The 13,169-nt window shown below is 34.7% G+C and overlaps 3 protein-coding genes across 3 annotated transcripts; 1 reads left to right on the top strand and 2 right to left on the bottom strand.

Moving 5' to 3' along the window:
• The first annotated feature begins 493 nt into the window (after positions 1-493).
• Positions 494-1,640, top strand: LOC112509232 (GATA transcription factor 12-like). Its single transcript, XM_025114089.1, has 2 exons — positions 494-730; positions 812-1,640. Exons 1-2 carry the CDS (start codon positions 494-496, stop codon positions 1,487-1,489), a joined length of 915 nt encoding a protein of 304 aa, XP_024969857.1. The 3' UTR covers positions 1,490-1,640.
• Positions 1,641-6,411: 4,771 nt separating this feature from the next.
• LOC112510353 (nuclear pore complex protein NUP35) lies at positions 6,412-10,832 on the bottom strand. Its single transcript, XM_025115751.1, has 3 exons — positions 10,043-10,832; positions 8,189-8,300; positions 6,412-6,975 (listed from the first exon to the last, which is right to left on the bottom strand). The coding sequence occupies exons 1-3, from the start codon at positions 10,672-10,674 to the stop codon at positions 6,679-6,681; spliced, it is 1,041 nt and encodes a 346-aa protein (XP_024971519.1). The 5' UTR covers positions 10,675-10,832; the 3' UTR covers positions 6,412-6,678.
• Positions 10,833-12,089: 1,257 nt separating this feature from the next.
• On the bottom strand, positions 12,090-12,711 carry LOC112510376. Its single transcript, XM_025115775.1, has 3 exons — positions 12,599-12,711; positions 12,445-12,507; positions 12,090-12,366 (listed from the first exon to the last, which is right to left on the bottom strand). The coding sequence occupies exons 1-3, from the start codon at positions 12,701-12,703 to the stop codon at positions 12,187-12,189; spliced, it is 348 nt and encodes a 115-aa protein (XP_024971543.1). The 5' UTR covers positions 12,704-12,711; the 3' UTR covers positions 12,090-12,186.
• Positions 12,712-13,169: the final 458 nt, after the last annotated feature.

The raw sequence follows: 13,169 nt of genomic DNA, 5'->3' as shown, positions 1-13,169 counted from the left end.
GAGAAAAAGGAAAAAGAAAAAGAAAAAGGAAAAAAGAAAAAAGAAAAAGAAAGAAAAATATAGGAACGGAGAAACAAACAACTTTAGAGAACTAGCAAGTGACTTGAAGAGCCATTAGATTCTTGACTAAATTACGGTTTTAGACCTTGTGGTTTGTTAGAATTTACGGATTTCATCCTTTTGGTTTTGGAATAACGGTTTTTGTCATTTTCGTCTCTAAACCCAATATTTATCTTTAAATATGAGAGATACAAAACAAATGAAAATGAATTTTAAATTATAAAAATGAAAATAATAATAAATTATAAAACATAAGAATAAAAGTTGTAATTTTAAAACTATAAAAATAAAAATAGCAATTTCAACGAAGTATAGGGACTAGAAACGTAATTTAATAAATTTTTATTTTTACTTTTTTTAACAATTAGCCCCCTGCTTCAAATACCTCCCACCACCAATACACTCCTTTCACCTTTTCTCCAATCATCCATCAATGGCAGCTTACTTCCAACACCAGAAGACGCCTACCGACTTCACCACCGCCCTCAATCACTTCACAATCGATGATTTGCTCGTCGATTTCCCTAACGACGACGGCGAAGTCGTCATGAACGATGCTTTTTTTCAAAATTTTACTTCGAATTCCGCTGATAATTCCTCTTTTTCCGGTAGCGAACCTCATTTATCCAGCAATATCACCTCCTTTTCCGGCGCTGAACTTTGTGTTCCGGTAGGTACTACTTGATAATATATATATATATATATATATATATATAGTGATGATGATCGATTTATGTGTTGAATTATGCAGTATGATGATTTGGCGGAGCTGGAATGGCTGTCGAGTTTCACAGAGGAATCATTCTCCAGCGACGATTTGCATAATCTCAAACTGATCTCCGCCGCGAACAAAGTTCCGACCACCGACACCTCATCTTCCGACACCACTCCGAGAATCATAGGTTCTAACAGAGTTAACTCACCGATATTTCAAACTGACGTTTTAGTCCCTGGGAAAGTTCGTAGCAAACGATCACGCGCCGCTCCATGCGATTGGTCCTCTCGTCTCATTCTTCTCAAATCATCTTCTTCAACCGAAATTAACCTACAGCCTAAAACGATGCCGTCGAAGACGGCGACAGCGGACGGTTCAGAGAATTCGGTCCGGAGATGCCTGCATTGCGGTTCGGATAAGACACCGCAGTGGCGGAGAGGTCCGATGGGTCCCAAAACGTTATGCAACGCATGTGGAGTTCGTTACAAGTCGGGTCGCTTAGTACCCGAATATCGACCCGCTGCCAGCCCATCATTTGTACCCGCAAAACACTCCAACTCTCATCGGAAAGTCATGGAGCTCCGACGACAAATGGAGCTCCGAAATTCACACCAACCGTTTCTCAATCATAACTCCAACTCCGACGGATGCAACACCACCGACGATTATTTGATTCATAGTCAAATGGGGCCAAGCTTCATGCACATGATCTAGCCACCGCCACCGCCACCTCCACCTCCACCGCCACACCAACCAATTTTACTTTCTTACCATTAAAACAGTAGTCTTCTTTCCAACAAGAATCAATCAATTCATTGTAGAATTTTGTCACCTTTGTAATCAAAATTACTAATCGTTCATTTTATCATCAAAACAATTTATTCAAGTTTTCTGATAATTCCATGGATTTCTTAACGGGGATATATATATATATATATATATATATAATCAAAAGTGGGTGGGGCTAAAACAGTAAATTGCAAATGGTGCAGCAGTAACGTAAGCGGCATGGTCCATTGTTGTGCACTCAATGGCACATGCAACCGCTCAAACTTTTATATTAAAGTCTTATCTGTTATCATTTCATTTTCCAAGATTTTGGCTCCATTTTTAGTTCAAATTACATTTCTACCCTTTCATTTATGTTGCCATTATCATCCAACCGTACATGTAGACTAGAAATTCTACGATGGATATAAATTGGGGTAGCCTCAGCCTCAATGCCTTCTTCTTATGTGTTATTATTATTATTTTTTTAATCAGGAACGAATATTAATATTTATTTTTTATATTTTTAATATATAAATTAATCTGATAAAAAAATTGAAATGATGGAATAAATACAATCTTATTTATAAATTTCCTTTTTAAAAAGATGTGTAAACAATATTAAGTAATTTAAATATTAAATTAAAATTTTCAAATAAAAATAGAAGTCTTTTAATTGAAATAGACAAGTTTTTATTAATACAGATTCATACGTTAAATAAATGTCGGTTAAGGCTTAATGTTCAATTAAAGTATTCAACTAGATTTTAATTTCAGTTAATAAATCGAAGACTTTGACTTTAAGCAAATGTGTAACAATGAATATCATGTGTTTGTTTAACTTGAAATTCTATTTTTTTTTTTTTTTGGTTTGATTGGTCTGAACCTGAGCTCCAAAAGTCAAAAAGTATCCGGAGGTTACATGTTCAAATACAAAGAATAATAAAAATCATCTTATAGTCATGGGGGTTCAAATGCAATGACTCCGAACTATCCGCAAAATAAGTCATCTTGGAATTAAGCGGTTCACATAACGAGTTAGATATTCAGATTAATAAGAGTTATGATGGTTGGGACCAATCTTTTAGGTCCAATGAAATGAAAATGAAATTTCAACCCTAATAATAACTATTTCAAAAAATGTCTTTTCCTTTTGATTACAATATGATATGATGTTCAAAATTTTCATTAATACTCCCCAACCATCACCACATAGTGTTATATTTTATTGAAATAGTTGGGGAATTCCTTTTCAAAACCATTAAATTGTAATAAATCTGAGAACTTATGAATCATGTGTTATTTCATAATACGTTTGTTTTACATGTACTCGGTTCATAAAGTGAATATTTTTGACATATTTGTAAAACATAAAAAGTTTCACATTGTGAATAGAATACATATGAAACAAATATATTGTAAAACAAATATATGTTAATCAATGTATTAAATACTAAACTTGGACATGAAAAGATCATGTGAAACAAAACCTTAAGATAAAAATTCTCACGCATCTCACAAGTTTTGGAGTTTTTCAGATGATTAAGCCCATATATAAACATCCAAAATGATAACTTCTTTAAACCCTCACATAGTCGCATCCTCACTAATCATCAACATAAACAACCCGTCTACAATCAATATACTCTTAAAACCCACTACTTCTATTACATTACGTAAACACAAACGACCTCGACAACAAGATATGACCAGACATACGAAAGTGAGACTAGACAGTTACAAAATCATAAAGGGCTCTAGAGCTGTATTTTGACATGGGTAATTCAGTACCCCACAAAATTTTGTCTTATTTTCCAGATATGTTGTCTTCCATTCAGTTTTCTCATATCCAAGTCTAATATCATACTGAACGTAAAACAACAAGCTTTTTATCCTATCATATCCTGCATACGAATATCAGTATAATTATTGGTAGGGTAGAAATGAGAAAACATGAGTACTTTGAAAGTACAAATGGATGTAGAATATAATAGCATATGACAAAGGTTAAGTAATGGGGAGTGAGAGTGGACATACGTGCATGTGGAGAAGCACATGGTACAATAATCGAGGTACGTGGATACACAAATAAAATAAGCTAAACATATTATCATATGAGATCCATTCAGCCATTTTGTCTCCCCATGTTACATCATTATTACAATACATTTTTATAACTGTAGTTTGTCAAAAATTACGATCTATGTTACTGATTTAAAAAGAATGAATTGTATGAAAAAATAATGTACTTTAATTTAATTTTTATTTTAAGTAATGTACTTTCAAAACTTTTATTTTGGTACCTAAGATGCAAAGTTTTAAACATGATCAAGTCAGTTGGTCATGGGCTAAGATACTGTGAATAACGTGTATGAAATAGTTTACGGTTTAAAATATGTTTTAATTTTTTTTATACGTAGATTATTATTACTAGCGTAATCAAATGAAATGATAATTATTTTAGAAGATGAATTATAAAATGCAAGACGTTTTTTAATCATTGAAAATTGGCGTGCACCAGAATGTGGCGCATCAAACGGTTCAAATGTGATAACACGTTTGAATAATTGTCACGATTGCGGTTTAATTCAATGTGTTGTTATGCATATATAAGAAGCCCGCAATCCGTGTGGTGCGCTTTATACATCACACGCTAAATAAATGTTGTTAGACAAAAGAGAAAACATTTGTTGCGTTTTATTTCGACATATTTTTCACATTTTAATTTGCATCACGACTAAGAGTTTGACGACCTACCGACTTGTATCGTGGTTGTAGTGTTTTTTGGATCAACTTCGTAATGTGAGAGTTGTCGAAATGTCTGAACGGCAACCTGACTTGAATGACACATTGTGTTGTCATTTGTTGGTTCAACTCATCATCAAACGTTCATATTTGACATTGATTGCCAATTATCGGTTGGCTTGAATCGCCCCCAACCTCAATCTTGGGCATGTTTTCTCCGTGTGCTACTTTAAAGTTGAATTTTCTTTCGTCGTAAGAAGAGTTTGACACATTTTGCATTGCACATTTATTTTCCCATTTGTGAAGATCACCATGTTGTATACATTCCAAATCTCAGACTTTCGTTCGTGCACAAAGAGAATTGGGCAACTTGTTCGTTTGATGCACCATGTTGTTACCAACCATTTTGGAAGACAAAGAGAGAAATAAATGAGTAGTGAGAAGTGGAAGCGAATACGAGCCAAAATCATAAAATATCAAGAATTTTTTTTTGTGTTTTCTAAGTTGATACCTTACCCCGTACACCATAACACTTATACATATAGTGTTTAGGAGTCCAAAATGACAAAAAGGTCAAATTTCGAGAAAAACGGTCATATAACCATTGATTAACAATCAAAATGGGTCAAAATTTGAATTTCCAGGCCAGACCGATCCCTCGAAACGTCCAAAATTACCAATCAGTCCTGAACAGTAGCCGCATAATCGATCTTGGGCCGGGCCGGTTTGGCCATTTAAAATCCCATTAGATTATCTATCCAAGGCTATTTTGGTAATTTGACTTTTTATCAACAAAAACTATTCTATTTTTCGAAATTTGTTATCGTTTAAAGAAATAGGGATTTGGTAAAAGACATTTGACTTTCGAAAATATATAAAAACGGATCAATTTATTGCTTTTAAGTCAACTCCGTAATCTTTTTATTTATTCAAAGCTTTGACTTTTAATTTAATTGGACTTCAATTTTGAAATTATAGAAGCAATTCAGCTGTAAAATTAATTTTTATGATAAGAGGGTGTTTGGTTATTGGTACGTGAATTGCTTAAACAATCCCAATCCGTCCCTTTCGCGAACGGCTTTTCGTAGAATTCTATATGTATCTATGAGATTAAGTAGTAATCAATAAGAATGAAAATAATAAATAAATAAAAAAAAACTGTTTGATTTACTATAATATAATATGCTTATTTCCACTAAAGCCCAGAATTTCGTTCTGCTCATTTCCATTTACTGTCATTTTCATTTCTCAGTATGAGCCAAACAGACCTTAAATCAGGGAACAAACAAGAATGTATCACGTATATCAGACATATACATTGTATTCATCATTAACATTGTAAAAAATCATGTTTATTATTCAAGATGAATGGAAAATAACACATATGGTGTTCTTGGTGCTTCGCAACACAAATCAATTTTGCAACTGAATTTTTTTCGTAATTAGTATTATATAAAGCATAATAAATTATCTAACATATTTAATGAACAACCAGAAAAAGTAAAAGAAAATGATCTCCGACTCTAAAAACAGTTCTAAATAGCTTGAGGCATGGCATGACGGCAGGGTCGATTCAAAGTGTAATTATGACGACAAATCTCCAATATCATATATAATATGATACTCAATGAGTCGATAATAATAAACAATTTAAATCAGGTCATATTAAAAACAAGCAAATAAGACATTAAAAATACAAAGAAAAATCAAATATCATGTTTAAAACCAAGCATTAAGTCATGGTATGCTGCACGTTTATATCAAACTTGTAACATACCATGACTTAATTTTAAAAGAATACTCATGAATTTAAAGAAAAAAAGGTTATTTGGAAGTTGAAAAGTGAAATGGACAAGTAGAGTAATGGGGTGGGGTTCACGTGGTCAAAAGAGGAAGAAGCGTCGGTCAATATATATATACACATATATAATTCCCTTTTTACCCCCAAAACATTTGCATGTGCACATGAGAACATAAACATCTCCATTCCTCCCTTTCTATTTCTCACATCACTTTCCTTTTTAACCCATCACATCAGCTTGCACACCCTCAACTTCTGTTCATGGAATTCAAAGGAATTTTGACGAAATTGGAATGACAAATTTTTTTTGACCAAATTCCAATTCCTCCGATAACAAATTCATCATTTAAGATCTAATACCAAATATACACAAAATCTAACATCACAACAATATGAATACCTCCAATCCTAAATCAAAAACCCGTGAATTTCTCACTGTAATATTTCAAAATTTACCATCCACAGCCGATATAAACCAATAACACAATTCAGTACAGAAAACGAAATTCCAGCAATAGAATTTTAATTACCAACCGCTTCTTGAAAACATACGGTAAACTTCAATTGTTTGAAATGATAAAGTGATGAACTACATACCGAACATTAAATCCACGATTTTGGAGACGACTGATTTTGCAGGCGAGGCCATGGTTCCAGTGGATTGCGACGTATTAGCGGTACCGTTTTGATGATAATTTGGTCGAGCAGATGCTCTGAACGCAATTGATTCAGATTTAGGTGGTGGTAGAGGCATGAATCCTTGAGTGTGCAGTCTATCACTAAGATTCTGTCGTTGCATTGGATCAACTGGTTTCACTCCGATGATTAGAGCTCCATTTAGTTGCATTCCGTTCTTACTGAGAGCCTTCTGAGCATCATATCGACTCTGTTGTACAACATTAAGAAAACAATCAAACCAATTTCATCTCAGAAACCACAGTGATATCAGGATAAAAGTTGTGCAATATGGTGCAAAATGCACATGATTCATCCGCAACAATCAATAAAAAAGGGATACTTTTGACCTCTTTTAGCCATTATAATTCATATTAGTTTCTGGCAATGATATGAAAGCTTATTGGTCGAGCAAGCAACAAACGAAGTGAGATGCATAAGACATTGCAAGTCATTTCTTCAACTATCCATCACTTTCCGGACTAAGGGCATGTTTGTTAGCAGCTTAATGAGCTTAATAGTACTCACAATTTATTGGGAAAGCTATACATGATTGTTTGGTAGTGGCCTAATGATACAGACAACTTTATCCATAAAGGACAGGATGGAAAACCAACCATACTAATCAATATCATTAGCATCCCCAAGTTATCTCATGTGCTGTTCATAGTAAAGAGGAAACAGGAAACCAATGGCAGAGAATAAGATTTACAAACAGTCAAACACCGAAAAAAAAGAAACCAAATGGCTATCTGCAGGAATGCACATGTGGGAATACTAGCGGCTGACAAAAAAAAGGCGTGCCATATGTGTGCATTGTATCTCGGCAAAATGAAAGAGAGAAATTTTCTCATAATGCATCCTCTATCCGTCCCCGAATAAATGCATAAATTTCCTTTTTGGAATGTCCCAAAATAAGGCAACACTTTTTCCTTCTCATAAAATTTTCATTCTAAAATTACCTCATTGTTCAATATAGGGACTTAAAAAGGGGTAGAAGCACCCCTGTTTCATAGCCAAATAGAGAAGATCAGATGCATATAAATAAATAAATATACTAGGTTCAGGGGAAAACCACAAAAAATGAAAAACTGGGGAACCACCTTGGCAACCGTTTGTATGGACGTAATGCACATGTGCCTACAAGAAATTTGTAAGCAGTTTGTCCGTTATGCACGTGCATAAAAATCAAGAAACAACTTCAATTACTTGTATGCGCATGTGCATACCGTCCAGATAAACGGTTAGCAAGGTGTCCCTTAGTTTTTCATTTTTTTTGGGGGGGGTCCCCTGAACCTCCCTCTCTTTCTCTCTAAATATAATATATATATATATATATATATATACATATATATATATTGGAACCAGAGACAAGAATGTCATGCAACAAGCTGAAGCTTGATCCTAAAGGAGGCAGACATAACCTGATAAAGAATGTGCATCCAATTAGAATCTCTTGGACCTGGGACATGCTTGAGAATTACTCCGCATTTTTCAAACTCCCGCAAAACTAAATTTGTGTCTGCTGGGGAAAACCTGTAAATGCATAGAAAGTAACTTATTGTATGTCTAAAACAAAGCGGGGAGACAAAGAGTGCTTGATGTTAATTATTTGCGTCTAGGATGATCACTTTCTTTCAACAGTACTCTGAGCTGTACATCTATAAACCACAGTTGCCATCAACAAATAAATCATATTCCACAGAACTTTTATCTAAAAAGCCCAAGAATCCTTCAAATTATTATTATTTCATCGTTAAGATTGCTGCATGAGGACAGACTTCACCATATGAAAATAGTCCTTTATATAAAACCACACTAGAATACAACCACCTACCTATATACCTCCCTAATATCATATACGACTTTGGTAGACCGTTACATCCCTTGCTGAAATACTAGTATATCACTATTGCTCAAGAAACATCCAAGAAATCGGGGAATAGAACACCACTTCTTGAAAGACTAAGGGGCTATTTAGTTGGTTTTCCATTAGGTCCTCTATGGATAAAGCTGTCTATATAGATTGGAAAGATTTTTGTTTAGGAGGATTTTTTCATAGATGGAAGAAGCGTGTTTTTTAATTCAGAGGGGGGGGGGGAACTTGGCTTTTCTGCATAAAGCCCCTCTAGAAGCTTATTGCATAAGTCACTTTCTATACCATCAAGCGACTACCAAACAGTCATGTATAGCTCACCGAATAAGTTGTGAATTCCATTAAGCTCACCAAGCTGCTAACTACCAGGCTCTAAGAGAAATGCCTGATGCAGGCACAAGACTGCAGTGGAAGAGAAAGACTAGATGATAGTTAGAGCTTTCTAGTCAAGGGAGATCAGTTTTGAAGTGGATTAACTCATGATGGTGACCAAGTTTGTAACACAAGACCAGAGGGGTGAAGAGAAGATACAAAAGGCAACACGGATCCAAAAGTAACAAAAGGGCCAGATAATTGCTTTTCATTTTCTAAATTGAGACTTTCTTCGGGCAAGAGAGAATCATGAGTATTTCCAACTAGTTAAGGGATAAAAGATTTGTTGGTCTCATGAGTGAAGAGTCTTAATGACCACTGTCCATTTATCAAAAGATATATAAAAGCTTGATCGTGTGTTGACTGCAAAATGGCAGATTTTCAATGCAGCGGAGGCCATTCCCAAAGCAAACTCATTCATACTAGAGGACTTGCATTATTAAACGACCAGTGTCCAATGATCACCGCATAACAAAAGACATAAAAGATATAATTCATGTATTGAAACAAGGTAATCAACTACTGTCTAGAATCTAGATAACACAAATGGATGTCATTCATTTTCAAGTTCTACAATAGTAGATTGGCACATCAAATTGTTACTGAGCCTAAGGGATTGTATTGCCCAAAATAGAGTTTATGATATATATATATGAAAGAACTTAACTTGACCATCAGTAAGGGCCTGTCCGTTAGCAGCTTAATGAGTTAACAGGGATCACAGCTTATTCGGTCAGCTATACATGACTGTTTGTTAACCATATAGAAAGTGGCTTATAAGTAACTAGGAGGGAGCTTTATACAGAAAGCAGATTTTTTCCAAACCTCCCCATCCAATTACAGAACACCCTCCTTCTGTCTACGAAAAACTCTTCCAAACAAAAACTTTCACGCTCCACACAGACCGCTTTATGTCCATGAAAAGGACTTAATGGAAAACCAGCCAAACGGCTCCTAAACCTTATGTAAAAAACAATAATCATACTATGGCAGGATCAATACTCAACAGAAATAAGTTCTAAAAAATTACCCATAAATAGTGACCCATTCTTCCTCATCAATCGTACCAACAGGCAAAGAATTCCTCTGAATCTCCGGTCTTGCAACCTCCCTAGGTGGAGGTAAGGTAATCAAAGCCACTGGCTGACGATGAACAATACCATCCACCGGAGAACCCGAACCCGAGCCCTTTCCTTTATCATCACCCCCACCCTCACTCCGCGGCCCTGCAGACCACCAACTCGAACTTCCCGCGGGACTCTGTACACCCTGCGATTGCTGATTTCCAAACAACGCATAAGAGGATGTGCTAGGGTTTGAATTAGGTTGCGATGACTTATTCGGAGTAGTCGAAAATAACTTGGACGGAGTTTGCGCGGGAGTTCTAGGGTTCGAATGAGGTTCAGGAGAACCAATAGGGTAATCCTGAATCCCGGATTCGGGTGACAAATCGGACCGGTCTTCCAACGTGAACATAGGTGGCGGTGGCAGATCTGAAGTTGCGAAATTTTCACGCCAAAGGGCGGAAACAGCGGCGGCTTGGCCGGGGGTTGTGAACTTACCGGATCCACTTCGGCGGTTAGTTACAGGGGTGGCTAAATCATTGAAGAATAAAGATTGCCTACCAGTTGATTTGGGTGTTCTGTGAATACTTGAGCTCATTTTCTCCCCTTTCCAATCTTCGTGAATGAAGAATATGAAACGGATAAACAGTCGCCGGTGTAGCTTCAGGCCTCCGGCTGTCAGGTGTTGAAAAACCCTAGACGGTGGATTGGGGAGAATTTGAAAAGAAGGGTTTTGCTCAACTCTTTGAATGTTGAGGTTCAAATGAGGAGTGATTCGATTATTATATTCATAGAACCAAAAACCCCCCCCCACTTTCGTGCCGTTGGCTACCTTCTATTTTGGGAAAACCAGACTTTTTTTTATTTATTTATACCAAATTCATATTTTAGTCCAGTTTTAATAAAATGCAAAAGTAACTTTAAATTGATTTTTATTTTGGATAATGTATTTTTAAAACTTCTACTTTTTTATCTAAATTATAAAGTTTTAAATATTTAAATACTTGGATAACCGGTTGAAAACTAATTTTAGATTAAAAAAATTCATGTCATTAACCACGTAAGCAAATAACGCTGAGTTGGATATCACATCACTCGCCACATTAACATGATAACCGGTTAATACTTTAATCAGTTACTTGGGTACTTAAATGCTTAAAACTTTACATCTTAGGTACCAAAATTGAAGTTTTAAAAATATGTTACTCAAAATATGAATCAAGTTAAAGTATATTAATTTTTCATGCTATTTGTTCTTTTAATAAGTACGTAAAGTCTATTTTAATTCTTTATGCAAATGGGTTTCTTACACAAAAATTTGAATCCTTATGTAAATTTACGTAATTTTTAATTTGGAAATCAAGTTTACATAAATGCATAAGAGCATCTCCAATAGAAAAATGACGAAAGTAGGAGAAAGAGTGTAAAACTCTTCAGATTTGGAAAACATCTAAAAAACGATTATAACGAGAGAGAAGTATTATTTAATATATTTCCACCAATATGAAACTTTAAAAATAAATATTTAGAGAAAAAAAATATTATTTTATTAAATAAAAATAATATTTTAATAATATAATCAATGTTGCAATCTTCAAAATGGAGAATCATTGGAATTGAATATATTTTTCTTTTAGAGATTTTGAAGTTCCATTCTCCATTTTCGAGAAATTTGAAGAATCTGTTGAAGATGTTCTAAAATCTGACTAAAATAAGAATTCAATTGAAAAAATGGCTAAAAAGTGAATTTAGTCGGGACAAATGGTTATTTTGATCAATTTCCTTTTCTTTTTTAACTGTAAACTATTAATTAAAGACTTTGAATATTTAACAGCTATTTTACTTCAACAGATACGCTATAACATATTTATTTAATGATCAAAATCATAGGTATAGATATTAGTTATAAGATTTATATGTATTTGTGGGTACAAGTTAAGGATAATCTCATAATAAATTGTTACATTTCTAAAATGTTTTTAATTAACGATGCAAACGTAGATTTCATCTATCGATTGTCGGTTTATTTCGACATGTTAGCTACCAACATCAAGTGAATGAAAATGTAATGTAAGAGTTATAACAAAACGTTTATAACTCGAAAGCATGATTAAAAAGGAGCCGAAAGAGGCTCCTTCAAATTATGTTGATCGGGAGTAGAAGCAGGACCGACGACAGAACACTGACAAATTGCTTCACCAACCGTAACCGTGCCCTGAAGTTTGTGAATCGAGTCTTTTCTCTCGATAGCGATTGTCATCTCTTTGACCCCCATAATTGGCTTCATTCCCTACAACATTTGAATCCTGAAAATCAACATCTTCCGTCTCTTAATCCAACAAATATCAACATCATCCGTTTTACTTACCTCGCTCAGGATACGATTGGCTTCCGATGGTTCGTTGTCTTTTAGAACGCCAACAGCTACTTCCTGCTTACGACAATTAACAAACAGGTTAAAGTCACGTTGCAAGTAACATTTTATCGATATTGGGTTCGAAGAGGGTGAACATAGGTAGTACCCGGACATGGTTGAGTTCAACTTGGTTCAAGGTCTTGGGCTCGGTCTCAATAGGGCAACAAAAGGTAGCCATGGGGTAGCCAGGTGAAGAAGGGTGTGGTGCCATTATATATATATATATATATATATATACTCTCTCTCTATATATATATGTGTGTGTGTGTGAATGTATAGGTTGGTTCCAGGTTGGCAAAATCAAATGCAGCATCCATATTCACGGACCAGTTTGAAGATCTAAATTAGGGTAAAATAGGACCAAAAGGCAACTCGTCTCATTCAAACCCCGTGCCATGCTACATTATATTAAAACAAAAGTTATTTTTAATGTCGTGGATATGTTTATTGACAATACTTTTTTTTAAAATATTGCCAATATTTTAAACCAAATATATATGGTTGGGTTTACGTAAGACAAAGTTGTTTTCGTAAGACAAGTTTTTATACTTGAAACTTCACAGCAAAACGTTGTGAAAGTAAAAAAAGATTGAACTTTCATAGCAAAAACACTGTGAAGGTTACCTTTACAGTGTTTTGTTGTGAAGTTTCAAGTGTAAAAAACCTGTCTCACAAAA

The sequence above is a fragment of the Cynara cardunculus genome, assembly GCF_001531365.2.
Source record: "Cynara cardunculus var. scolymus isolate 2C chromosome LG 3, CcrdV1, whole genome shotgun sequence".
NCBI lineage: Eukaryota > Viridiplantae > Streptophyta > Magnoliopsida > Asterales > Asteraceae > Cynara > Cynara cardunculus.
Note: the sequence above shows the minus strand (reverse complement) of the source record. Positions and strands in the feature narration are given on the sequence as shown.

Coding starts and splice junctions, on each gene's coding strand:
- LOC112509232 (XM_025114089.1), top strand. CDS start 494: ATGGCAGCTTACTTCCAACACCAGAAGACGCCTACCGACTTCACCACC. Junction 731..811: donor GCGCTGAACTTTGTGTTCCG/GTAGGTACTACT, acceptor TGAATTATGCAG/TATGATGATTTGGCGGAGCT.
- LOC112510353 (XM_025115751.1), bottom strand. CDS start 10,674: ATGAGCTCAAGTATTCACAGAACACCCAAATCAACTGGTAGGCAATCT. Junction 8,301..10,042: donor GAATGGGTCACTATTTATGG/GTAATTTTTTAG, acceptor ATGCATTTACAG/GTTTTCCCCAGCAGACACAA. Junction 6,976..8,188: donor GGATGCACATTCTTTATCAG/GTTATGTCTGCC, acceptor GTTGTACAACAG/AGTCGATATGATGCTCAGAA.
- LOC112510376 (XM_025115775.1), bottom strand. CDS start 12,703: ATGGCACCACACCCTTCTTCACCTGGCTACCCCATGGCTACCTTTTGT. Junction 12,508..12,598: donor TTGAACTCAACCATGTCCGG/GTACTACCTATG, acceptor TGTCGTAAGCAG/GAAGTAGCTGTTGGCGTTCT. Junction 12,367..12,444: donor CCAATCGTATCCTGAGCGAG/GTAAGTAAAACG, acceptor CAAATGTTGTAG/GGAATGAAGCCAATTATGGG.